The 27,189-nt window shown below is 47.1% G+C and overlaps 1 protein-coding gene across 2 annotated transcripts in view; it reads left to right on the plus strand.

Annotated features, from left to right (window-relative positions):
- Positions 1–27,189, plus strand: part of KIF4A (kinesin family member 4A) — a 307,198-nt gene that overhangs the window by 149,280 nt on the left and 130,729 nt on the right. For both annotated transcript variants that reach the window (XM_078640186.1, XM_078640187.1), the window contains exons 13-22: positions 3,595–3,700; positions 5,420–5,506; positions 5,997–6,182; positions 6,639–6,742; positions 8,409–8,553; positions 9,252–9,362; positions 24,843–24,926; positions 25,018–25,131; positions 25,403–25,558; positions 25,758–25,855. In XM_078640186.1, the coding sequence (XP_078496312.1) occupies positions 3,595–3,700; positions 5,420–5,506; positions 5,997–6,182; positions 6,639–6,742; positions 8,409–8,553; positions 9,252–9,362; positions 24,843–24,926; positions 25,018–25,131; positions 25,403–25,558; positions 25,758–25,855 (1,191 nt within the window). The remainder of the gene's footprint in view (positions 1–3,594; positions 3,701–5,419; positions 5,507–5,996; positions 6,183–6,638; positions 6,743–8,408; positions 8,554–9,251; positions 9,363–24,842; positions 24,927–25,017; positions 25,132–25,402; positions 25,559–25,757; positions 25,856–27,189) is intronic.

The raw sequence follows: 27,189 nt of genomic DNA on the forward strand, positions 1-27,189 counted from the left end.
AGGGGAACTTTTCTGAGGTTGTTAGGGACGGAACCTCTGTTGAGTGTTGGGAGCCTCAGAGGGGTTGTAAGAATTGTGGGTATGGGGATGTGTGTGTGCTGGATATGTGTTTTTCCGGACCTGGTCCATAAGAGCGTAGGAGAGAGCATAGGTCGCGGTCCGACAATGGGTTGAGGACACGGCGGGGGCGGTGGGAGTTGTTGCGAACGGGGATAGTCGGCCAGCGCGGATGTCGTTGGAGGCGAGGGTATGTAGGGCGGGTGCGTCCATTGTAGGGTAGAGGGATGATGGGAGGTAGACTGGGCTGTGATGAGAGAAGGTCTTTGATTGCGTGGATATCTTTTTTGATTTGTAGAATATCCTCTTTAACTTGTTGGAGGGTGGGTAAAGTCAGGTCAGGGGGTGCATTGGGGCTGGCGTAGGTGGTGAGAGCCATTGGTGAATGGTTGTGTAGTGAGCTGGAAAGCGGGCAGGGAATCGAAGGGGGGGGATATACTAGCGTTGTTGGAATGTTCTGCGGCGCAAATGGGTGGGATGGCATTCAAAGAGTGGGCGTGTTTGTGGGCGGGGGGTGTGGGTGAAGTAGGCGGTGAAGGTGGTGGGTGGGAGGCATAGGTGGTGCCGACAGTGGGAGACGGTGCCGGTGAGTGGAAGAGTGAGTGAAGGCTGAAGACAGTGGGGGAGAACGGAGGGTAGTGAGGGCTGAGAATAGGTGGTGGGAGAGAGGGGGATGCTAAGGTAGGGGAGGTGGTATGTTCTGTGTGTGTTGTTGGGAGGGTGTGAGTGTCGTGGGTGGGAGTGGGGAGGTAGCTGGGGGGGGAAAGGTGTTTGCCATGGGGGGGGGGTGGATAGACTCCGAGTGGTGATGTTATCAGATGGTGGTGTGTTGTGGGTGAGAGTTGTTCTGCCAGGTGTGAGTGTCGTGGGTGAGAGTGGGGAGGGAGCTGGGGAGGGAGAGGCCTCTGTCGTGGGGGGGATGGGAGGGAGGGGTGGATAAAGTCCGAGCGGTGGTGTGTTCAGGTGGCGTGTTGCGGGTGGGGGTTATGTCAGGGAGGAGAGGGATAGGGGGATGTGAGCGGGGGTAAGAGGGATCATGTTAGAGGGGCTGTTAGTATAAGAGGTGGCGTCGATTGTGTCTGTCCTTGGGGAATGTAGGGCGTTGACAGCAAGTGGGCCATTTACTGGGGCGCTGGGGGTATCTGTCCTTGGAGTGTGGGGTGTTAACAGCAGGTGGGCCATTTACTGGGGTGCTGGGGGTGGAGGTGTTGTAGGTGGGGGCTGCGACGTCAGGGGTGATAGTGCTGGTGGAGATCTGGGTGGGGGTCCGCAGATTGGAGAGGTGCTCTTTGAACTTGGGGAACAGGTTGTCTAGTAGTTCCAGGTTCTTGTCCGTGGATTGAATTAGGACAATCCCGTTGTTATAGATAGTAATGGAAGTCCTGCCAGGGAAGAGGTGGGAAGGTGTGATAGAGAGAGTTAGGCCATGAGTTGTTTTCCTGGTGGAGGAGACGGTGAGCAGGGTTAGGAACGCTTTCTCCATTGGGCTCTGCGTGAGGTGTGGAAGATGATATCAGTATTCAGGGCTCCATTGCCCGGTGAGAAGTAGGTGTCGGCAAAGGGTGTTTCAGGGTGCGACCTCATGAAGTTATGTTTAAAACGTTTAGTGGCTTTTTTGGTGAGGGTGGAAGGGTAGTTAATTCTAAAAGTGTGCTTGCCGTTGCGCTCCATTTTTAGAGGCTGTAATGTTGGGTGTAGGAACTAGGGAGTCATAAGTGACACTAGTGAGCATCCAAAAGAGATATGAGGTAGCGTCCAAAAGAGATATGAGGTAGTATGTATCTAAATCTAAATCAATGTGTCTAAATACAGTAATCACAATCAGACTCAGCAGTCAGGATCAGAATCTAAATACAATAATCACAGTCAGACTCAAAATACAACGAAAACAGGATGTAGGAAGTGGTAATTGGTGCAGTCCAAGGAGAGGAGTGGAACGGGTTCACCTTACCGCAAAAGATGGAGACAGATAGTAAATCAAAAATCAATCAATGAGGTATATGGATCAGTAGCAAAAAAATAATTGCAGCCAGAGGTTAAAAATAGGACCTAAAGTGACACTAGTGAGCAACCAGAGTATATGAGGTAGCAATTGGTGCATAGAGGTGAGGAAAAAGTGGGATGTGCAGTATATCATTAGGGATATAGACATATAATAACACTGTAAAAGGCAGACACCCTATCCAAATCTTGCGTGTAAACATATGATGCAAATATGAGGCGCAACTTCACTAGTGATCCCTGCTCAACCAGCGCAACAGCCCACGTCTCCGCCGTGGAGGTGAGGGTAGTTTAATGAGGATGACTAGTTTAAGATGGCCACCAGAATTGAAGACTAATCTAAGATGGCCGCCAACATGGACTATAGGGAGACAAGAGTGGTAGTCCTTTGTCTGTTGTTATTGTTGGTATCATAGCGTTAAGTTTCCATTTCTACTCTGGGGCAGTCGCGTTGGTCCAGCTTCTATGTTGTTAGATGGGGGAGGAGAAGACCAGCTACTATGTTGCTCGGTCGGGTGGAGGGAGCCTTATCTCCGATGTAATGACCCCTGACCGCGTTGGTATGCTGCCTCCTGGTATATTGAATACTACTTCTGCAAATTGTTTCACCTTTACTATCTTCAGGTGCTAGACGAGTTGCGAAACAATTCCTGAGCAATCACTTCCCTGTGCTGTTAGGTACTGCCATGTGGTGCCAGCTGTGCTTCACTGATCCTGGACATCATGCAACGGTCCCTCCATTGGCGCTGCTCTGTGCTGGCTTCTGTTCCTTTCTTGCTCTGCCTTTGTGAGGTGCGGTTTGTAGTTCAACTCTGATCAATTGGTTTTACCAAATAAAATGTTTGTCCTCTGGTATGCATGACCTCTCTTCACTGAGACTTGGGTTTGAAGCTCTAAGATTCACAAGAAGCAAATGTCCATCTTTAGTCCCTGAGACTTATGCTTCTCTGAATCGGCCTACTCTCCTGTGTGAAAGTTCTTATGCATCCTTAGGACGTACAGGTTGCAGACAAAGCTAATTATGTCCAAATCCCACCATGGTGAGCCTGCCCTACTCTACATTTGTATTTTTGTATTTGAGCTTTAACGCAGATCCACCTGAAGGTATCCTGGATCCTGTGCGTCTTTCTGTCATGTGGTAAGTCGCAGAACCGGGAACGTTCGCCTCATACTGCCTCACTATTTAAAAAAATATATTATAAAGAAATAACATGGGCGTCTCAATAGATGACACTTGCCATGCTGCTACTTTGACTGTTCTCCCTAAATCTGTACCTACTTACCATTACTTTATTTTCAATTGCATTTGCTCTATCTGACGACATTGAGATGATCGTTAATATCAAGGAGTGCTCGGGAGGAACGATCCGTTTCCGATTTCAGTTTGGGTATTTGCTTCTTTCATCCAGATCTATTTTGTAGTTCAAAACTCCTGTTCTACTTAATTACATTTGGGCTTCTTTGGGCTTTTTATAGACCAGCAATCTATTTTCCGAGGTAGATGGTCTCATTCAATTTGCTTTGTTTGTACTTCAGGTGCAAGCTTGACCTTCAGAAACTAGTGGAAACCTTGGAGGACCAAGAGCTGAAGGAAAACATCGAAGTTATCCGCAGTCTGCAGCAAGTCATTGTTGAGCTCCAGGTAATATGAATACAGCAAATTATGATAATTGGGCAGATATGGAGGTATTGGCAGGACTGAACTGTACATAAGCATGCAGCTTTTCCGAAGAGCTTGCACACTGCTGTTAATAGCACTGTCAATCTTTGATGTTCATTGCAAGCGACCATGAGCATGGAATCCTAATCCTGGTCGTGCCTTTGATGCCAGTCCTAAGGATTCACAAACTCCACAGCACTAACATATATGCATGTGTCCTGAACACACTAGATCACTTCGGTGTACTGTTCTTCTTTTGTTCCTACTCCTTTTTCAACCAGGTTCTAAATCAAGCATGACCGTTTAGTCTCCCTAGGCACACACCAACATATGAATATTGTCACCAAATTGGCTGGCTGACAGTAAAATTAACAGCACATAAAAATACTTATCCTTTATTTTAACTCTCCACAACTGTTGCGTACTTGCCGCAAATGTGATCCCACTTGGCTGACCCCTTGTGGTATAATCTTACGGCTACTCTTAAAACTCTATACACATACAGACAGCACAGTCAGTTCATTTCATCTACTTGGTCACACTAATGTAATTTTTTCCTGCGACCTATATTCAGACCTTAAAACTGCTGAGTTTTTCTTCTCAACATGGGTATGGCCACAATTAATCTTAAATGCCTTTAAAAACTCCTGTCACTCCCATCCCGCTTAGGTTAATACATATACGTGTGCAAACTTTCACATGTTCCACCTCAGTACAATCTTATTCATGCCCTTTTTGTAATCATAATTGCCCACCTCTTCACTCCTTCATGGAGGGTGGAACAGTTTCATCGATAAGACCCAAGACGCCAGGATTTGAGTCAATATATTTCCAGAGATTGGATTGGTTCACCTATCTTTAGAGTTTGAATGTTCCAAAATTGGTATGGGTTTCAGGAAACCGATTGTGAAGAGATGGATTTACTTTACCTTCAAACATTTGTATGAAATACCTCTGAGGTCCCCTCAGAGGCTTTTTGCGGCTCCTGTAAGTGTTAGGCCCATCTACTTTATATTACAAAGTTTCTCCTCATAAAATTTGTAAGGCAGCCCCTGGTCTTGTACATCAGTTTGTTTGACTGCATGTGTGGCCCGTTTGGGAGAGCATCAGGGTTTCCTGTTATGGTTTCTTGGTTTATGATGCTCAACCGTTGTCTAGAAGGATGCTTTTGGTGGGGGTAGAGTGATGGGAGGTAAAGTGAAAATTCTTCTGGAGTAAATCTTAGAATAGTCAGAGCCTCCTGAATAACGGATTTTGCTGTTGCTGATTAGCAAAATCACAAGGTCTGCTCTGCACAATACTTTTTTGCTGTTTACAAAACCCATTTACTGGTCTAATGTCTTTCTGACCCACTAAATCGCCGCACACCACATGAACACACCATGGATCCTCTTTCCCTCTAGTAATTATCACAAATTCTAGCTGCATGCAGATAGTCGTTTAGGGGACAGTTGACCACCATCCTTGCACTTGCTTTACCAAAAAGACTTTTTTATTTTTTTTGCCCCATCTGTCCCTTTCATGACTGACTTCAAAACCTAAATTCCAGTTTTGGAAAGCAAGTGCGAGGATTGAGACCTGATATGCCTTGCGGGCATTATCGTTCAGAAATTGCTTTATGCCTAATTAAATTCATTAAGAAGATCTTAGTTGTCCCCAATCTGTTCTCCTTTGACTCATCTAATTTCTTTCTTTTTGCAGGATGAAAGCGCTGGCATTGCGTCATCAATTGAGGCGATGGCTGCAGAAGCTGTACGTAGTGATGAGGAAAAGGAGAAGGATGAGAAAGTATGTTCATGTTTAATTTGTTGATGGCTGTTGCAGACTTTGCTGCTCTAGCTCTGAATGCCATTATGTAACGTAAAAGTTATAACTGAACGCAGATGTTTAGATTTTAGTATTGTGTAGCTTTATTTTCCTTTCTCAGCTCACTAAATTCCTTTCTATTTTGCTTTAGTTTAAGTTCCCTACTTTTCTTTGGATTTTATAAAGGCTAACAGAGCTGCGGTCACATTAATAATTGGCTATTAAATTCCAAGTCCTAACTTGACTATCAGATTAACAAGCAACAACTAAAGGGATCAAATTGTGGCTTTTATTGTGATTCTTGCATATTTTGAATGCTTAAGTTAATTATCCTGCTCCCTATGGTTTCTTCCTTGTTAGTTTCACTAGAGTTGAACTATTAAAATAATAGTACTATGTGTTCTAACTCGCTGGATCCTAACTTTCATTAGTAAAAGTAGTTTGTTTACTTTGGTTCACCCTTGTTTTACAGCCAACTGAATCTGATCCCAACACCAAGAGGACATCCGATGGCTTCACTACCCAGCATGCCCTACGACAGGCACAGATGTCAAAGGAATTGATCGAATTGAATAAAGCACTACTGCTCAAGGAAAAACTGGCGAGAAAGATGGTTCAGAATGACAGCCAGCTGGACCCCATTCAGTACGAATATCAGGTGAGTTCTTTCTTTCTTCATCCGAGAGTTGGTGGTGGTGGTGGTGGGTGGAGGAGATAGTTGGATATTAGACCCTTTTAGAATGGTGTGATTAACCATTACATTTTAGATGAATGCACAGTAAGCATCAACCCTAGAGTAGAAACACTGTTTACTAAGATCTGGCCTTTGGTTTTTCTTTTTTAGTCTAAACTAGACTGCCAGAAGGAACCTTGTACACAGTAAACACCTGCATGCCACTGTTTTTCTGTCTCTGGGCAATGGGTCAGCAAAACTGAATAGCATAAGCTCTGCAAAAGACTTTCTAGGGTTAATTGTATACCTGCATAACTGCCCATCCAGTTCTTTCTTGGATCCTCTTGTCCAGTGAAGCATTAGTTACATGCAGTACAAACAAAGATGCTAGACTGGAACATTCCATGGTGAATATTAGGTTAAATTGTCTTTTTCTTTTAGAATAATGTGAAGAACTTGGAGGCTGAAGTAAATGCTTTGCAAAAGGAAAAGGAAGAACTGGTTCTCACCATTCAGTCCACTAAAAAGGATGTCAACCAAGCAAAGTAAGTGAAGATGTGGTTTGGAGGGATACCTGGTGTGCTGAGATGCAATGGTTAGTCTGGAATAGTAGAAGTCCCAAAGAAGCTACCGGGTGCAACTGTCCAGTGAAGTTATACATGCAAGTATGAAATTGAGCGTAGGGTCTGCTGTATTAAAAAAAATAGACTAGCAGAAGTTTGTTTCAAATTTACATTTTTCCCAACCCATCATCTGTGATTTCTGAAGAAATGGATTATCCCCCCTTACTAACTTTAGTCTTGGAGCCCCTACACTAATATATCAAAGAGCATTCCTTCACCGGCTCATGTATATATGGAACACTGAGCCCCGTTGTATTTCCCCAACTTGTTAAAGAAGGGGGTCTGTCTTTCCATGTAGCAATAAACATCTCCAGTCGCTTTCATCTTCCGGCAGCTCCCTTCATATGCGAACTTCCACGTGAGCTCCACATATTTTGCCGTGCTTGTGGTGTTTCAATTAGCTCCTTGTATTGAGAGTGAATACAGAAGGTAAATCGTATAACCACCTTCCCAACCAAGGTTCAATACTAAATGCTGAACTAAGACTCACCAACTAAGTAGGTACAAGCCACAGAGTACATCTTATGCAAGGAATTCCTAGACTGAGGATAAAGCAATCTGTAAGCTCATTTTACCCTAGAAGTGCTCTGTATTAGATGAGTGATATTGTGGCCTCTATAGGGAATGAATCCAGCTATGCCAAATTACAAGAAGGTTACCTGTAAAGTCAGACATGATCTAAGATGAAAATCCTCCCAACCTTTAATACTGGAGGTGTCGCTCCGAGACCGATTACGTTCTGTCCAAATTGGTCTTTAATTAGTAGTGCTTACTTAGGTTGGCTGTCTCCCGGTTTAATGACTCATCCTTGAAAATGTGAATGGTTAATTGCAGGTCACAAATGTCAGGAGTGAGTGCTTAACTCTGATTAGTTAGTTGCAAATGGGCTGAAGGAAGACTAAGTCGACTAAGTCAGTGCCACAATGTCATCACAGTCAAAACCCAATGAGAGGTACCAACGTTTTTCTAGGAAGCCCAATCACTTAAACATTCACTTGTTTGGCTTGCGTTACTCCTCACTCTATTTGGTCTCCGTTCCAGTAATTACTCAAATTATTTATGTACATGATAAGCAAAGACCACCTGGAGCCCAGTATAGGTTTTTGCTAGGTACATTTGTTAATGTTGGGTGTAAAGTTTGTTTAGGTTCAATATGGTTTAGGCAGACACATATTTAGTTTGTGTAGTTAACTTCACTATAAAAAAAATTCAGTACTTTAATATTCAACATTGGGGACAAAAGTTCATGTGGCACATTTAACTCTTTCACATATGGCTTATGGTATTTGTCAAAGCGGATGGTGATAAGAAATGGTTGTCCTATTGGCGTTTCCCTAAGGTCGAACAGCTTCTTCCTATACTAGTCCTTAGTGCGATCTTGTTACATTACGAGCCAATTGCGGTCCTTGGAACTGTCTGCAGGCTTGAATAGTTTCCATCCTTTTCGGTAATTGGATTTTTATGCATTAATGGAACATGCTTTGGAAGGAGCTTCATTATATGGCCAGCCCCACGAGCTTCATTATATGGCCAGCACCACAGTTACTTAGTACTAGAAGATTACTGATTATGAACTTTTTGTTTACAGGCTAAGTGAGCGACGGCGGAAGAGGCTGCAGGAGCTGGAGGGAGAGATGGCTGATTTGAAAAAGAAGCTAGGTGATCAGTCCAAGCTGCTTAAAATGAGGCAGTCAACAGAACGAACAGTCTCCAAACTGCACCTCGAGATACAGGTGAAATCTATTGTCAGATAGGCATATCCAGTTAAGGAGGAGATTCTGTGTCGTTCACCCCTTTCATGGACATTTAGTGGCATCCAGTGGGTCCATTGCTCTTGCTTTTATTAACTGACTGCCATAGGTAGAATAACTAGAATGGTATCCAGCCAATTGCTGTATTGCCTTGAATAATCGCATTCACATTGCCAAAGAATGTTTACAGTAATTCTGGGCGGTGAGTTACGCTGGCGTAGTTTTCAGAGTTTAACACAGAGTTACGCTGAGTTCTGGAAAACTTTGCTCTGCAGAGCAGTTTTTTTCCTCGCTCGCGCTCAGCAACATTAAGTTGGCGAGTGCAAATGAGGAAAATCCACCTCCTGGCGAGATTTTTTTCTCATTCGTCAACATAGTGCATGAGTGAGGGAAATCAACCTCCCGGCGATTTCTTAATGCGGTTGGCCACGTATGCTCGTAACCCCTCGCATTCAGAAACTCTGCTCGCGTTGATAAAGCTGCCGCTCGAGTCGAAAATCTACTCTAGCGGCAGAAAGGAAGCAGCACCTGCTTAAACCCCCTTAGTTGTCCTACAAGGGATTTCCCATCAGTGTAAAACAAGTGCCTTCACCTCACACATTAAACTGGGTCTATGTTGTAAGACAGATGAAAGCACCCACTGCAAGGCATTAACCAGACTTGCTGACCTTGTCCTTCAGGGTATGAAGACGCAGCGTGTACAGCTCATGAGGCAGATGAAAGAAGAAGCGGAGAAATTCCGCCAGTGGAAGCAACAAAAAGACAAGGAAGTGATTCAACTGAAAGAAAAGGTATGTGGAGTATTCAGTGTATTCATGGCATGAAATCGAAGAGCTTTACCTTGGGGGTGCAATATAATTTCTTCAGCACTAGTGTAGGATCTGCTTTCAAGGTTTCCCCCCACACACTTTTGCCTTGGGTCAATGTGTTTTGACTGTAGTTTGCTGGGATCCTGCTTATCAGGATCCCAGCATCTTTGCTCTCCCAAATGGCTTTGGTAAGTTCTCTTGTACCTCCATAGTTGCCTACTGGTGTACCCTTATATGTTCCTAGTTTATGGTACCAAGGTACCCAGGACATAGGTACCCAGGGGTCTCCCTGCAGCATGTGTTGTGCCACCTATGGGAGTCCACTTAAACTGTGGCTACAGTCCTCAATCGGGGATTTGTAGGGCGCACTACTCACCTGTGAGGGTCTCAAGGCGCTTGTGGAGTGAGTGGGGGAGGGGGAGGGGGGGGGGAAGGGTTTGGGCAGCTCTGCTCATCTGAAGAGCCAGATCTTGAGGCTCTCCCTGAACGCTTGTAGTGTGGGCCTTTGATGCTGAGGGGGAGTTAGTTCCAGATCTTGGCCACGATGTAGAAGGATCCGCCTCCCGTTCTGGCTCTGGATGTGGGAGATTTTGGCCAGGGCTAGGTCAGTGGAGCAGAGGTGTCTCTTGGGGAGGGAGGGAGGAGGAGGGGGGGGGGTAGGAGAATTTCGTTGACTTATTGGGGTCCGGTGTTGCTTTGTAAGCGCGTGTGGGCAACTTCAAGGTCCCTCTTTTCTCAACGGGGAGCCAGTGGTGGTCCCGTAGGTGCTGGGTCATGTCGTGGGATACGACGGTCTGGAGTTTGTGGTGTAAAGACTTGTTGATGCCAGCGTAGAGGGCGTTTCTGTAGTCCAGCAGTGATTAGTGCATGGGTGACTGTTTTTCTGGATTCAGGAGGGTGGGGTGGACCATTTGAAAGTCTTGCGGAGGGTGTTTAAGCATGTGGGGGGATACAGCATTGATCTGGCAGTTCATGGTAAGGGAGAAGTCTAGTGTGATGCAGAGGTTTCTGATGTGGACACTAGGAGGGTTGCAGAGAGCGGGAGTGGGGCAACCCAGTGTCATCCGACATGTAGTGGGTGGATCTGAGGATGAGGACATCTGTTTTCTCGTTTGAGCTTCAGGCAGCTGCTGCTCATCCAGAATGCAACATACTTCATTACTGACTAAAAGTTGTTCCTGGTGATGTTGGGATCCTTGGTGAGGGAGAGGGTGAGCTTGGTGTTGTCTGCATAGGATACTATGCTGAGAACGTGTTTTCTGACTGGTTGTGAGCGGGTCCATCTAGATGTTTGAGCGTGGGTGTGACGGGCGCAGGAGGAATGGGCAACAAGCGTGTCTTTGTTAACGTAGGGTTCAATGATTTATACAGAAAGTCAGTGCACGTTGGTCTCCTAGGCAAAGTCCAACGTGGGGAACGACTCCTTTCGGACCTCCGAGGGCAGGACTTCGTAGGCTCAGCTCGACGAGATCTTTCTCGGGTCCGTCGAGGAATTACTTCGTTTGGCTCAGTCTTGACTCTCGAAATAAACAAGACCAGACAGCACTTTGTGAGTGAACTATTCTGTGAGTTGTATCGATGTCAGGGAAAAGTAGTGAGGGAAATCACAACCCGTGCACTTTGTTTATGTACAGTGACCAAGTGATGGATAGTGCTCAGGGTAGGGAAACACCGGGACACGGGGATACCAATATCACATACTGGGACCGCCCTTACGTCCGACCCAACCCCTGATTCTGTTCCGTACCTGAGTGAGCCATACACCTCCCCTGGGTGTATGGCTGGGCGACTCGTGAAGTCGTTGGCCTCCTGGCTTTTCCTCCGAGGTACCCGCTGTTCTTCCTCCGGTCTCAGCTTCCTCGTGGTTTCCGAAAACCTCCTCCAACGCTCTTCCCCTCCTCACCGCTCCACTCGTCAACTCTCTCCCTCCAGGTGAACAAGCACACTCCTGATTGGCCGTTGCTCGTATAAGACGTCTCCCCGTCTTGGTGTAGGCCCGCCCACTCCTCATCCGTCTCAAAGTTAAAGGGCCAGTTTACTGAATTGTTTTCTTGATCTTGAAACTCAACATTGACATTCTGTAAGGAGCAGAAAGAAGGGGAGGAGGTAGGTGAGAGCTGCAGAGCTGTCTCTGGGTCGTGAACAGGAGCATACGGCGGACCCACGCCGTTACACACCTCCCCCTCAGGACACTCACGATCGGGGAGTGGGTGACGGGACAAGAAATCAGCCGCCACATTATCTGAACCCTTCCGATGAATAGAAAACGTATAAGGTTGTAGAGACAAAAACCACCGTAAGACCCTGGCATTGTTCGACTTATTGCGTGCCATCCAGAGGAGGAGAGCATGGTTAGTATACAGGTCAAAGTGGTGTCCGAGATAATAGGCCAATTTTTCAACAGCCCACTTGATGGCAAGGCATTCCTTTTCGATCGTTGCGTACATAAGTTCACGAGGAAATAGTTTACGGCTGACATACAGAATTGGATGGTCATGGTTATCAGCTCCAACTTGTGATAGTACAGCCCCAATATGCCCTTAAGGTATGCCCTGAACTGCCCGAACCTGTGCACGCTCACGCTTATCGTTGGGAAGGGCTGCTGGATGCAATACTCTGGAGCAGTGACGGCCGGTGAGCCTGTCGATCTGGGCTCCACTGCTGGTGTTACGCAAACGCTGGCAAATAAGGTCGTATTTGCCCCGGCGGCTGGACGTGCGGAGAACACGCCTAAGTGAAGGCTGACTAAGGTATTGTTTGTGCCCCAATACTTTTGTTGGATAAGTTACGTGTGCCGCCCCTCCTATTGATTCATCTTGTATAAAATAAAACTTTTTGTCTTCAAAATGGCCGGGGCCATAAACTGAACTGAACACTCTACCCCCGCCTGAACACACGAGGCCCCTCAGCAACCCTTCTTCAGATAACAAATTAGAGATAAGACTCCCTTGGTATGCAGGACCCTGAGACAGCCGGAACTGAATGTGAAACTGCTCTGCCTGGCTACCTAAACAGCAACAACTAAAAGAGGACTAATGACTACATCCTCCCTACTTGGTGGCCATCTTTAAACACTATTCTTGCTCTCTCTGGTGGCCATCATGGACTAGTCCTGCCGACTATTACTCACTATCGGTACCAAGGTCCTCACTTAGTCCTATATTTAAACCTATGTGTTCCTAAGTGTCTGTCTTTTACTGCGGCATTTATTACTATTGTTTTACATTTTTTCATTTTATGTAACCTATGTACCATTTTATGTAGCCTCACTTAGCCCTATATTTAAACCTATGTGTCCCTAAGTGTCTGTATTTTACTGCGGCTTTTATTTTGTGTTTTTAAGTGTCTGTCTTTCACTGCGGCATTTATTACTATTGTATTTTACATTTTATGTAACCTAGAGCTCCTGATGTGCATAAGGATCCGCCTTTTAGTGCAGTACTATACTACCACTGGTACCCTACATCTTGGGCAACATACACCCATCTTCACTTTTACTCGCTGACCGGGCACTGATTGCTACCTCATATTCTCATATTCTACTGTCGTATTTGCTATTGCTGTAAATTGCTTGCACATTTATCGGACTCAGTAACTCATTAATAATCTAGCGCTATTCTCATACTATATATGCGGTAAGCTGCACCTATATCTCCCTTATCCCTATCACTCACTGTTCGCTACCTCATTTATGTGTGGGTTCTTCAATGTAAGATACCTCACGATGCTGCACCGATTATTATTACTACCTCATTCACTTCGTCTAGTCATGTAAGCTGCACCCAGCCACCTTCTACAACTCGACTACACCACTATTACCTCTGACATTCTGATGTGTAAATGTGACTCCACCTAACCGGTTCTACCTCTCATATTATGTACATGGTGTAAGCTGACTTCTACCTCGCATACGGGATAAGCTGCACCTACGCACTGTTGTCCTTGGATTGCACTGACTTCTACCTCTTACACATTGGTCACCCTCAAGTGTCACTCCTTTACACTGTAATTAGCGGCCGACAGTTTTACTGTCGTTCATTCTCCTATACCCAACATCACAGCCTTTCTATAATGGAGCCCAACGGCACGCACACTTTTAGAATTATCTACCCTCCCACACTCACCAAAAAAGCCACTAAACGTTTTAAACATAACTTCTTGAGATCGCACCCTGAAACACCCTTTGCCGACACCTACTTCTCTCCGGGCAATGGAGCCCTGAATACTGACATCATCTTCCACACCTCACGCAGAGCCCAATGGAGAAAAGTGTTCCTATCCCTACTCACCGTCTCCACCACCAGGAAAACAACTCATGGCCTAACTCTCTCTACCACACCTTCCCGCCTCTTCCCTGGCAGGACTACCATTACTATCTACAATAACGGGATTGTCCTAATTCAATCCACGGATAAGAACCTGGAACTGCTAGACAACATGTTCCCCAAGTTCAAAGAACACCTCTCCAAGCTGCGGACCCCCACCCAGAACTCCACCAGCACTACCACCCCTGACGTCGCAGCCCCCACCTACAACACCTATACCCCCAGCACCCCAGTAAACGACCCACCTGCGGTTAACGCCCCACACTCCCCAAGAACAGTCACAAACGTCTCCACATCATATACTAGCCGCCCCTCTAACAGGACCCCTCGTACCCCCTCTCACACCCCCTCCATACCTCTCCCACTTGACTTAACAACTCCCACTCACAACACGCCACCATCTGAACACACCATCACCCGGGGCGTATCCACCCCCTCCTCCCTTCCCCCCCACGGCAGACCCCTCTCCCTCCCCAACTCCCTCCCCACTCCCACCCACGAGCCTCTTACACCTGACACAATAACTCTCACCCACACGCCGCCATCTGAACACACCACCATTTGGAGTTTATCCACCCCCCACTCCCATCCCCCCCCCACGGCGGACACCTCTTCCTCCCCAGCTCCCTCCCCACTCCCGCCAAAGACTCTCACCCTCCCAACAAAAGATACAGAACATACCGTTTCCTTTACCTTAGCATCCCCCTCTCTCCCACCTCCTATTCTCAGCCCCCACTACCCTCCTGTCTCCCCCACTGTCTCCAGCCTTCACTCACTCTTTTACCCACCGACACCGTCTCCCACTGACGGCACTACCTATGCCTCCCACCTACCGCCCATTTCTCCCACTTCACCCACACCCCTCGCCCACAAAAAGGCCCCCACGTTGAATGCCATCCCACTCTTTAGCACTGCAGAACCCTCCGACAACGCTAGCATATCCACCACCTCGATACCCTGCCTGCTCTCCAACTCACTACTCAACGATTCTCCAATGGCTCTCATCACTAACCCCATCCCCAATACACCCCTGACCAGACTCTATCCACCCTCCAGCAAGTCAAAGAGGATATGCTACAAATCAAAAAAGATGTCCACGCAATCAAAGAGCTTCTCTCCTCCCAGCTCAGTCTATCTCCCACCATCCCTCTACCCTACAAACGACGCACCCTCCCTACATACCCTCGCCTCCAACGACACCCGCGCTGGCCGACTATCCCCGTTCGCACTAACGCCCACTGCCCCCGGCGTGCCCTCAACCCATTGTCGGACCGTGAATTATGCTCTCTACTGCGCTCTTATGGCCCAGGTCCGGAAAAACACATATCCAACGTACCCATACCCACAATTCTTACAAACCCTCTGAGGCTCCCAACACTCAATAATAGAGGTTCCGTCCCTAACAACCTCAGAAAAGTCCCCCTCACACTAGAAAGCCCGACCACCCTTCTCTCTCCCAAACTCAAATGCATCCTACTCAATTGCAGATCGGCCCAGAGACACTCCTCCGACATCGCTGATCTCGTCTTAGCTAGGGATCTGGACCTAGCCATTCTAACGGAAACGTGGCTTACTGAAGCCTCTACCCCGATTATGGACATACTAGTCCCCCCCCAATTATAACATCATTAGGCTGGACAGGTCCCCTGGCAAGACTGGCGGGGGAATTGCATGCATGTTTAGGAGCAACCTCTGTTACTAAAATCACCCCTCCCGCCTTCCCCTCCAGTGAACTCCTCTGCCTCGACATCACCAGCGAGGGCAAACAAGCTTGTGCTTTACATCTCATCTATCACCCGCCTGGTGACAACCTCATATTCACCCAACAACTCATGGACATGATCACTTCCAATGCTGTCGGCAGACAACCCAAGTCTACCTGGGTGACTTCAATCTTCACTGGAATGATCAGAAAGACACAGTGGTGAATAGTCTAAAAACTTTCCTTAATGCGCTTGACCTCACCCAAATATGCGATAGACCAACACATGACAAAGGCTCGATACTCGATCTCATCATTGCCAAAGAGAACTCAACACAACTGGAGGCGATCCAACCCTGCGACTGGTCTGACCACCACATTATCACCTTCTTTATCAATGAAAAAGTGAAACCTATCCCAGCTCAACCAATCCAATCCAAAACTTGGAAAAGGGACATGAAGAACCTTAACCCCTCTACCCTGCCTCCCCACATCGGCAATCTCCTCCTTCCCCCTTCAGGTGCCTCGGATGTTCAAACACTGATGGACCACTACCTTGACTCTATGAACACAGTAGTCAATGAAGTCGCCCCACTTCAACTGAAGAGTCTCCACCAAAACTTCTAACCCCTGGTATGATGATAGACTCAATGACGACAGGCGTACTATGCGAATGGCAGAGCGCACCTGGAGATCGGACCCTTCAGCACTGCACCTCAAAAGGCTTAAGAACAAAAGAAACGCCTACTTCAGGAAAATAAAGCGCACAAAGGCGGACTTTTTCAGCCGTCAGTTGGATCAAGCAAAAAACAGGCCAAGAAAGCTGTTCGAACTAATCAAGACCCAAACAAAGACTCAACCCCTACAATCAAACAGCACAACAAGCGACACACCACACTGTGAAGCCTTCTCTGCTTTCTTTAAGCTAAAGACTGACAACATAAGAAATGACCTCATCTTGGATGTAAGTCGATTCCCCAACAACCCCAGATTGTCTTACATTCAACCTAAAAACAAGGCATCTTGGCTGTACTTCGATACCTACTCGGAAGAAGCAATCCGCAAACTGCTTTGCACCTTGAAGCCCTCTAATCACCTCACAGACCCTCTACCTGCTAATGCGGTAAAAGACTTCATCCCCTTGCTCCTCCCTCTCTGGACCAAAATCATCAACAGCTCCCTGCAACAAGGCCTCATTCCGGACTCCCTCAAGGTGGGGCAAGTCACGCCTATACTCAAGAACCCTACAGCTGATCCGTCTGACCTAAACAATTACCGGCCCATCACCACTATCCCCACCCTGGCCAAACTGCTGGAGAAATGTGTCCAACTCCAACTAACAAGACACATTGACCAATTTGACCTCCTCAACTCTCATCAATCAGGCTTCCGAGCGAAACATAGCACGGAAACAGCTATGACACACATAATTGATGACGCCCTCCGAATTCTTGATCGCAATGAGTCCTGCCTACTCATCCTTCTTGACCTCTCGTCAGCATTTGACACGGTCAAACATGAGAACTTGCTGGAGCTGCTAAGCACTAGAATGGGACTATCGGGAACGGTTCTCAATTGGTTTTCGTCCTTCCTTCACAACCGGACTCAGAAGTTCAAGATCGACAACGTGCTATCTTCACCTGTGCCTGCAGATCTAGGTGTTCCACAAGGATCCTCCCTCTCCCCCACATTGTTCAACCTCGTCATGGAACCGCTCGCCACCTTGCTCCAAGCTTCTAATGTCCAATTCCATATGTACACCGACGACACACAACTGTACCTAAAGCTTCAATCCCCGGAAGATATCAAACATCTGAATTCCACGCTTATTAACACTCCATCTTGGCTAGCCGATAATCACCTCAAACTAAATGCTCTGAAAACCGAGTTCCTTCTCATCTCACCCCCGGCGAAAATTTCAACCACCCAAACATGGCTCAACAACCTAACAGCACTCCATGTCCAACCCACCATCGTGAACTCAGCGAAATCCCTAGGCATCACACTGGACGCCAAGCTCAACATGCAGCAGCACGTCAGCAAAGCCACAAAAGCAGCTAATTTCCAAATCAACACACTGAGGAAAATTAAACCCTTCCTCCCTGCTGAAGACTTCCGAACTGCTGTACAAGCGTTAGTCATCCCTCGAATAGACTACGGAATTGTGGCCCTCAGCGGACTCCCGCTATCCACAACAGCACCCTTAAGAGCCTCCCTGAACGCTGCCGCAAGACTCATTACTGGCTCAAGAAAACATTCGCATATTTCCCCAGACTTAAAGTCCCTAAAATGGCTGCCTTTTGAAGCCAGAATACAACTAAAAGTTGCAGTTATGACACACGCGGCAGTGCACCACAATGCACCCAACTACCTCGCTCAAAAGTTGTCTATATCAGGAGGTTCAAGATCCAACAGAAGCTCCAAAAACCTACTCCTGAAACCCCGTAGATTCCGGAAAGAGAACTTACAAGCGCTCCTTCTCAGGAATGGCACCCAGGATCTGGAATGCGCTCCCTCCTGAAACCAGGCTTATCTCCTCCACTGCACTCTTCAAGAAAGAGGTGAAAACCATCCTTCTGGCCAAGATCTCCTGAACGCTATAGGTGTTGGATCAGAGACTCTGCATTGCCTTGTGTCAATGCTCACCTTGTCCTTTGGCACTATACCTCTACTTGAGGGAGACACTATTACGCTACTTTCTTACTACCGACCAATATATGATACACGTTGTCACTGATTCACCCTCCCGATGCCCCCACTCAGTGCTCTCTCTATACTAAAACAGTTATAAGCCTGCCACACACCCAAAGTGTACCTGAACACCTCTGTAGTGGGATCAATGACTTATGCCGTCTTATATTACTTGTTTACCTGACTGTATATTGATATGTTTTATGTATGTTATTATTATCCTTTCATGTTAGTGACTACTACATTGCTCCCATTACCTCTGTTCATTCCTACTGCCCCTACCCTGTCATTGTGAAGCGCTCTGATATCTGTAAGGATCTTGTTCGCGCTATATAAAACTTTGAATAAATAAATAAATAAATAAATGCCATAGTCTGAAGCATCCGTATGGAGAGAAAAGGGACGGGAGAAGAAAGGACGGGGCGGACGTGATGATGGCCTTCAATTGACGAAATGCCTCGAGCATTTTCCCTGTGGGCTTAATGGGAGTGGAAGATTGCCCCCTCACGGACTTCAGGGAGTCCGTGAGGGGGAGCAGCCAAGTGAGCAAATTGAGGGATAAAACGCCAGTAATATCCGATCAAGCCCAAAATTGACCTAATTTCTTTACGGGTAGTTGGAAAATGGGTGTCAGCAATAGCACGAACCGTCTCAATCTGGGGCTCAATGAGTCCGTGACCCAGCACATAACCCAAGTATTTCACTTTCTGGAAGGCCACCTTTGATTTTTTTTTTTGCGTTGACGGTAAGACCAGCTGATTCCAGAGCTTCCAACACTGTGGCCAAATGACTGAGATGTGTAGGCCAATCGGGGCTGTATACGACTATGTCGTCCAAATAGGCGGACATCAAGTCCGATAAGCCTGCTAAGACTGTGTTCATCAGACGCTGGAATGTAGCAGGTGCCCCGTGTAGCCCGAAGGGCAGAACAGTGAACTCAATGTCCTTCCTCTGTGGAAAAAGCGGTCTTTTTCCGATCATCTGGCCTGAGGGGGACCTGCCAATACCCCTTCGTTAAATCCAGGGTAGTGATATATTTAGAGTCTCCCAATTTCTCAATAAGTTCGTCCACCCTAGGAATGGGGTATGCGTTAAAGAGTGAAATGTCATTAAGCGGACTAAAGTCCATGCAGAAACGTCTGCTGCAGTCTGGTTTAGGAACCATAACAATGGGGCTAGACCAGTCACTACTCGAGGGCTGTATCACACCGAGCCGAAGCATTTCGTGAATCTCTTTTCTGATAGCGGATCTCCTTGCCTCTGGGACCCGGTAAGGTCGTATCCTAACTTTCTTGTCGGGAGGAGTCACTATACAGTGTTCAGCGAGAGACGTCCTCCCAGGGACACTAGAAAAAATTGTCATGTTTTTTTTATGTGTTCTGGAGTTCCGTCACTTGGAGCGAACTCAAATCATCGTTCGTGAGAAGCTGTTCACGTGTGGAAGTGACGGTTTGAGGGGCGTCCGTCAGATGTACTTCGGACGGGGTAGGGCCCAACCATTTTTTCAGGAGGCTAATATGGTATGACTGCTGCTTATGCGCTGTAATTTGCAGTTTGTAGCTAGTCCTGCCTATTTTCCCTACCACTTTATAGGGGCCCATCCATTCCGCTTTGAAATTTTGGGAGGAGGAGGGTAGAAGGACCAAGGCCCATTCATTAATTTGTAGGTGCCTCCATTTCTTTCCGCGATCATAAGCAACCTTTTGGCGCTTTTGGCTTGCTTCCAGATGGGTATACGCCGGGTCTTAGTTTCCTGATTTTTGACTTGAGATTTTTGGCGTAGTCTAGAGTCGCAGCTGTTTCTTCCGGTGTTTCATTCTCCCAGGCGTCCTTAGTCATCTCTAGAAGGGAGCGGGGCAGTCGACCGTACAATAATTCAAAAGGTGATATGCCCAAACTACTTTGCTTTTAGGCCCTTATGGTATATAGCACCAGTGGCAGCATCCTATCCCAGTCGGCTCCACTGACTTCCATTGATCTTACGGAGCGTTGTTTTCAGGGTGCGATTATATCATTCCACCAGACCGTCCGTCTGAGGATGGTACACGGAGGTACGGATCTGGTGGATATTTAGCGTGTGACAAATATCTTTCATGAGCTTCGAGACGAATGGGGTACCCTGATCCGTCAAGATCTTTCGGGAACCCCACTCGACTGAATAATTCAACCATTTTTTCCCCAACTTGTTTTGAGTTAGCGGAAGTTAACTGGAAAGCCTCGGGAAATCTTGTGGCATAGTCGACCACCACCACCAAGTGTTGGAATCCCTTTCGGGTTTTTGGTAGTGGTCCAATAAGATCCATGCCGACCCTCGAATGGTTTCCCAATAATGGGCAAGGGCTGAAGTGGAACTGATGGTGGTTTTGTCATCTCTTTTTTTTTTTTGGGACATATCTCGCATTTGCTGCAGTATACCAAAGTATCTTTATATATCCCCGGCCAAAAAAAAGTTTGAAAATGTTTTGGGTTGTTTTATCGGCCCCTGCATGCCCGGCAATGAGATGGCGGTGGCCAAAATATAGTACTTGTTCCCGAAAGGAGACCGGTACTAGGAGTTGTGGTGAATCATTTTGCTTTCCCTTTCGGTAAAGCAATTCGTCTTGTATGAGAAATCTGGGATAACCGCAATTATCATCAGGCGCCTGTTGAGCTTGTTCACAGGCGTTAAAGTGTGGGATCGTTAGTCTGTGCGAATCTGAAACTCCTGTCCATGATCCAGGGATCTGGCGAGAGCAGGGCAGGCAATGGCCCGTTATATTGGTCAGTGGAGCCAAACCCTCTTGAGCCACGTTCAGTGTGGTCCAATCTAATTCTTCTAGAGATGGATAGGCTATGCATTCACAAATCAGTTGTGCCACGCGATCTCCTTTTTTTACTAAAAAGGTCTCATTTCCTAGATTAAAAAGGACGATTCCTACATTTCCCCGGTAGTCCTCATCAATAACACCGGCTCCTACATCGATGAAATGTTTGGTGGCTAGACCAGAGCGGGGGGCTACTCGTCCATAGCACCCTGAGGGTACTGCTATCTGAATGTCCGTTTGTATTAAGGCCTTCCCTTACGCAGGAACTTCATATTCATATGCATTATATAAATCATATCCTGCCGCTTTCATAGAGCCCCGTGCTGGTGTAATGGCATGTTCTGAAAGTTTGGCAAATCGTAGTACTAGTCATTTCTGGAGATTCATATCCTCACTAACTTCTCTCTTGAACGGACCTTTCTGTGGGGTTTTGCTGGGATGCTCTACTTCTAATGTCTTTTTAAACATCTGAAGGAAACCTGGATTGTCTGTTCCGATAATTAGATCTTCTGGTAGAGAGGAAAGCACCCCCACCCTTATAGTATGGGGTTTTCCCGAGTCAGGTTCTATGGGAACGTTGGCCATGGGGCATGGTTTGTCTCCATGCACACACCTAATATTTATTTTTCCCCGGGGAATATATTGTGAGGAAGTCACATGTTGAGATTGTATAACCGACTGGCGACAGCCGGAGTCTAGTAAAGCATGTACAGAGGACCCATTTACTCCAACACTTACTCTAAAGGAGCCTCCCATTTCTGCCGAATAGAGAACGGCTTTGGGTAGATAGCCGACCTCCATTGGTTCTTCGGTGTTTCTTCTTTTGGGGCATAATCGAGCTATATGTCCCCAATTTCCACAATCGAAACACTGTAGACCTGAAGTTCCCCCATGTTCGGTCCTCCATGTGTAAGGTCGAAGAGGTTCTTTCACCCGAGGAGAAAAAAATTCCGGCCTGGGTGCAGATTTATTGAGTTTCTCCAACTCCCAACTGGTACTGTTGGGTTGGGCTCGAGCGAACGAAGATGCCATTTCTACGGCCTGAGTGGTGGTAAGGTTATGATGTTGTCTGAGCCATTTTTGAGAGGCATATGGGAGTGCTTCGAGAAATTGTTCTAGATATATACGGTCTAGAATTTCTTCCTTGCTGCTGGTTGAGGGAGTCAGCCACTTGGCAGCTGCCATCTTTAATCTCACAAATAGCGTTTTAGGATTTTCTCCCGTTGTACCTCTCTCTGCGAAACCTCAGTATGTATGCTTCGGAATCTAGTCCCAAGTGATCTAATATAATTCTTTTGATATCTGCATAAGAAGTATCTCCTGTAGGGTTGGCTACCTGGTATGCGGCCTGAGCTTCACCTCCTAATAAGGGGGCTAAGAAGAACGGCCACTTAGTTATGGGCCACACGCATGCTCTAGCGGCCCTCTCAAAATTTAACAAAAAGGAATCGGGATCCTCTCCTGGTTGATATTTCTGGAGAGAAATGGCTGGTGCTCCATGGGAGAGGGGCCTTTCGGTTGCTCCTCCCCTAACCGTTGGGTCAGCCCAGGTATGCTCGGGCTTTCCGTCTAACGCTTTCTTCAATATTTCTGTCAGCTTGTGCTGAGGTCAAATGTTGTTCCATCACCCATTCTAGCCTCTCCTGGCCTTTCACTAGTTGATCTACGACGGTTTCCATCTTTTCTGCAGAGATGGTGTTTATGCCCGCATTCTCCACCACTGTGACGGGCGCAGGAGGAATGGGCAACAAGCGGGTCTTTGTTAACGTAGGGTTTATTGATTTATACAGAAAGTCAGTGCACATAGTTCTCCTAGGCAAAGTCCGACGCGGGGAACGACTCCTTTCGGACCTCCGAGGGCAGGACTTCGTAGGCTCAGCTCGACGAGATCTTTCTCGGGTCCGTCGAGGAATTACTTTGTTTGGCTCCGTCTTGACTCTTGAAATAAACAAGACTAGACAGCACTTTGTGAGTGAACTATTCTATGAGTTGTATCAATGTCAGGGAAAAGGAGTGAGGGAAGTCACAACCCGTGCACTTTGTTTAGGTACAGTGACCCAGTGATGGATAGTGCTTAGGGTAGGAAAACACCGGGACACGGGGATACCAATAATCACACACTGGGACCGCCCTTACGTCCGACCCAACCCCTGATTCTGTTCCGTACCTGAGTGAGCCATACACCTCCCCTGGGTGTATGGCTGGGTGACTCATGAAGTCGTTGGCCTCCTGGCTTTTCCTCCGAGGTACCTGCTGTTCTTCCTCCGGTCTCCGCTTCCTTGTGGTTTCCGAAAACCTCCAATGCTCTTCCTCTCCTCACTGCTCCACTCGTCCACTCTCTCCCTCCGGGTGAACAAGCGCACTCCTGATTGGCCGTTGCTCGTATAAGACTTCTCCCCGTCTTGGTGTAGGCCCGCCCACTCCTCAGCCGTCTCAAAGTTAAAGGGCCAGTTTACTGAATCGTTTTCTTGATCTTGAAACTCAACATTGACGTTCTGTAGGGAGCAGAAAGAAGGGGAGGAGGTAGGTGAGAGCTGATGAGCTGTCTCTGGGTCGTGAACAGGAGCATACGGCGGACCCACGCCGTTACAGTGGGGCTGAAGGAGGATCCTTGGGGTACTCGGCATCTGATTTCTTTGGGTTCGGAGAGGAAGGGCGGGAGTCTGATTCTTTGAGTTCGGCTGGCAAGGAAGGAGCGGATCCAGCCTAGGGCCGTTCCTGTATGCAGGGGTCGTGGAGCCTGGTGGCTAGTGTGCGGTTTGAGACCGTGTCGAAGGCTGCTGAGGTATAGTAGAATGAGGGCTGCAGTGTGGCCTTGGTCGAGAGTGCAGATGTCGTTCATGGCAGCTAGGAGGGCGGTCACGGTGTTGTAGCTGCGGAAGCAGGATTGAGATGTGTCCAGGGTGTCGTTGGTTTCTATGAAGTTCGTTTGCTGAATGTTGACCATCGTCTTGGGACTTTGGTGGGGAAGGGGAGGAGAGAGATGGGCCTTTGCAGCCTATGTGAGGTGGGGCTAGCACCTCTCACAACAGATGTTTCCTTATCTGAGGTCACTACACTAAAAACCTATAAGTGACCCCTATGGCAGGGTCTTCAGTTCTGAGGGCAGAGTGCTTGGTTATACATGCAAGGGTGCTCCTGCATGCGAAGGACACCCCTGCAAACCCTGCAGTCTATTCTCCAGGCTTCGTAAGGTTGGTCATCCCATTTTAAGACCTATAGTGGACATGAGTCATTACGAGATGTCTAGCTATATAATGGCCATGCTGAACCTGGTCATGTTTGTTTTCAAGCATGTTTGAATCGTACCCCAAGTAAGGCACCAAAACCTTTGGAAATAGCTTGTTGTGGGGCCCTAGTAGTCCTGTTTCTGGGTGAAGTTGACACCCGTATAACAGCAACTACGGCCTGACTGGGTCGACAAGGAGCATGCTGTTGCTCCACTCTGGTGGGTGGCGGCAACTTGCCAGTATGCCTACCCTCGCTCCATTTCCCCATACACACCACCCCCACACCAGCGCACACCCAACAGCTTCTCCAGAAAGGATCTCCTACAAAGAGCCCAGGAAACGGTGGGCCAGTCTAGCATTGCAGCGTCTGCCCAACAAGGAGCAAGGCCCAATGATGAAGCATGACACCTCTCTGGGTGTGGGGACAACAAGACAAAAGTTTTGTCCCACCCCTTCCCCTTTCACCATCCCCTTAGGAACTGTACTCTACGTGTTCAATACGTTACCCTTGGAGCCACGAGTGCAGGACCTGCTTAAAGATTGGCTCCTGGTCCCACCTCACTTCTTTCTCATGCGTTCTACTTGTATCAAATCTGCCCGGTGTGTTGCCATGCCCAAGGTTTGTGTTGCTTGAAGCTCACACTTGTGTTACTGTAAATGCTTGTAAGGTGTGATGTCCTGAACCACTCATGGAGTCATTCTTTCCTCAGGACCGCAAGAGGCAATATGAGATGCTTAAACTAGAACGCGACTTCCAGAAACAGGCCAGCGTGCTGAGGCGGAAAACTGAGGAGGTAGGTGTGCTGGTGCTGGCAAAAGGGAATGAAGTTAGTTGCTTCCACGAGTTAACAATTGTTTAAATCATTGTCTGTGCCCACTGTCTAGGCAGCAGCAGCAAACAAGCGCCTCAAGGATGCCATCCATAAACAGAGGGAGGCTGCAGATAAACGCAAGGAGTTTCCGAACCGGGGCATGGAGGGTGCTGCAGCCAGAGTTAAGGTAACTATGGTATTCTGTTAACACTGGTGCTGAGAGGCGATGATGTTGATATAGTGCCATTACATTTTCGTGCACAGCATTTTCCTGAGTGTCGGTGACGTTTTATTCTGATGAATGAAGTTGCTGTTTGGATATGTTGGGTGACCGGTAACCCTACGCCGACCCACCCGCGAACGTGGCTGGTTCTAACTGGAACTTTGGTGCTGATAGTACCATACATATTCACTTGTGATTCCGTTGTGAGTGATTCTTTGTATTTTATTTTCCTCAGAACTGGCTTGCTAATGAGGTTGAAATATTGGTTAGTACTGAAGAAGCCCAGCGACACTTGAACGATCTGCTAGAAGACCGAAAGATATTAGCTCAAGATCTTGCTCAGCTCAAGGAGAAAAAGGAGGCTGGAGAACGCATCCCACACAAAATCCGGGTGAGTCTTTTTTTCTTGCAGTTTAAAATAAAAAGATCAGGGCAGCTTCATCATGGTTGCATTTGACTAATCTTTTAAAATGAAAAAAGGAGGAAATAAATACCTATTTGCAACCTGCAGTTACACTCAATGGGAATTTATCTTTTGTGGTTTTATTACGACGTGGCAAGTCTAGAGTTTTACTTCCATATTCTTTCAGAGGCGGACGTACACTGTTGCGGAATTAGAAAATCTGGACGACACGGAGTCATCGGTCACAAAGCAAATTGAGAGCCTGGAAACTGAGATGGAGCTAAGGTAACCTAGATTTGAGCAGATTATGATGTGTCTTTAGTTTGATAGAAAGAATGTATAGAGCTCTTGGTGTGTTTTTGGTCAAGGGATGAAATGGAAGAGCATTTATGAGTGGGTGTTAGAAAGTGTCTCAGTTTGCATGCGTAGCCCCCACTTTTTGCCTGGTTTTGACGTGGCTTTGATTGGACTATATAGGGACACTGCCGTACAAGTCCCTTGCGCCTTTACTTCTTCCCTAAAAACATATTGCCAGTTGGTACCTCTACCTCTTGTAAGTCCCTAGTAGATGGTACTATGGGTACCTAGGGCTTGGGAGCTGGAGACCCCCCCCCCCCCCCCCCCCCCCCCCGCCCCTCAATGGGACCATGCCACTGCTCTTAAATCTTGCATGCTCCTGTAAGGCACAAGTATAACAATTAGGGGGTTTTACCCAAGTATGGTCACTGGGACCTGGGTGGACTAAGTATTAAGAGGAAGGGGTCCCAGTAAAGAAGGACAGGACTTTAATCACAATGGGGATAAACAATGAATATACAGGAATTGGTACATCAAATACGTAGTTGCCGGTAGTGCCCCAAAAGAAAGGGAGGTGGAGGTGAGGGTTGTGATTGTGTGAGGACGTAGTGCAGGAGAGCAGGAATGGTTTAAAGGTGACAACCAAGTAGCAGTAGGGTCATTGCGAACCCGAGCGTCATTGACAGCGAGATTCATTCAGCTTTGGATAATGTGAGATTCCATCTCCCTTCAACACCGTGACGTTGAGATTTCCGTCCGGTCACCGCGTTTTGAATACAATTCACTGATTCTAATCTACCGTCGGTTCGCCTGATTACCTATGACTACTTCATGTTCTAAATCCCCATGATGGGTTCACCGTAAGCTGTATGCGCTGTAGAACGCTACTAACGGATTCAACTCTATCGCTGGTCTCTCTGACCCCTGAACTCCAAGTGGTGAATATTTTACGTCTAAAAGAACGGTCGTCCGCCCCGTCCTCCTGTCCTGATGAAGACCCTACTGCAAGGATACAACTAAATCCTGCGTAATTCTTAAGGGTCGAAACGTCGACAACCACTTGTTTTTGTATGTCAACTTCACGTCCCAATGGTTCATAAATTGAACAATGTGTAGTATGTCTTACTTGAAAACTGACTAACAAGTCTTGTGTTTTGTACATGACGTGTAACTTTATTAATTTAAGGATTTCTATTGGTTGATTGGTTGTCACCTTTAAACCATTCCTGCTCTCCTGCACTACGTCCTCACACAATCACAACCCTCACCCCACCTCCCTTTCTTTTGGGGCACTACCTGCAACTACGTATTTGATGTACCAA

Source organism: Lissotriton helveticus, chromosome 4_2 (assembly GCF_964261635.1).
Source record: "Lissotriton helveticus chromosome 4_2, aLisHel1.1, whole genome shotgun sequence".
In the NCBI taxonomy this organism is placed as follows: Eukaryota; Metazoa; Chordata; class Amphibia; order Caudata; family Salamandridae; genus Lissotriton; species Lissotriton helveticus.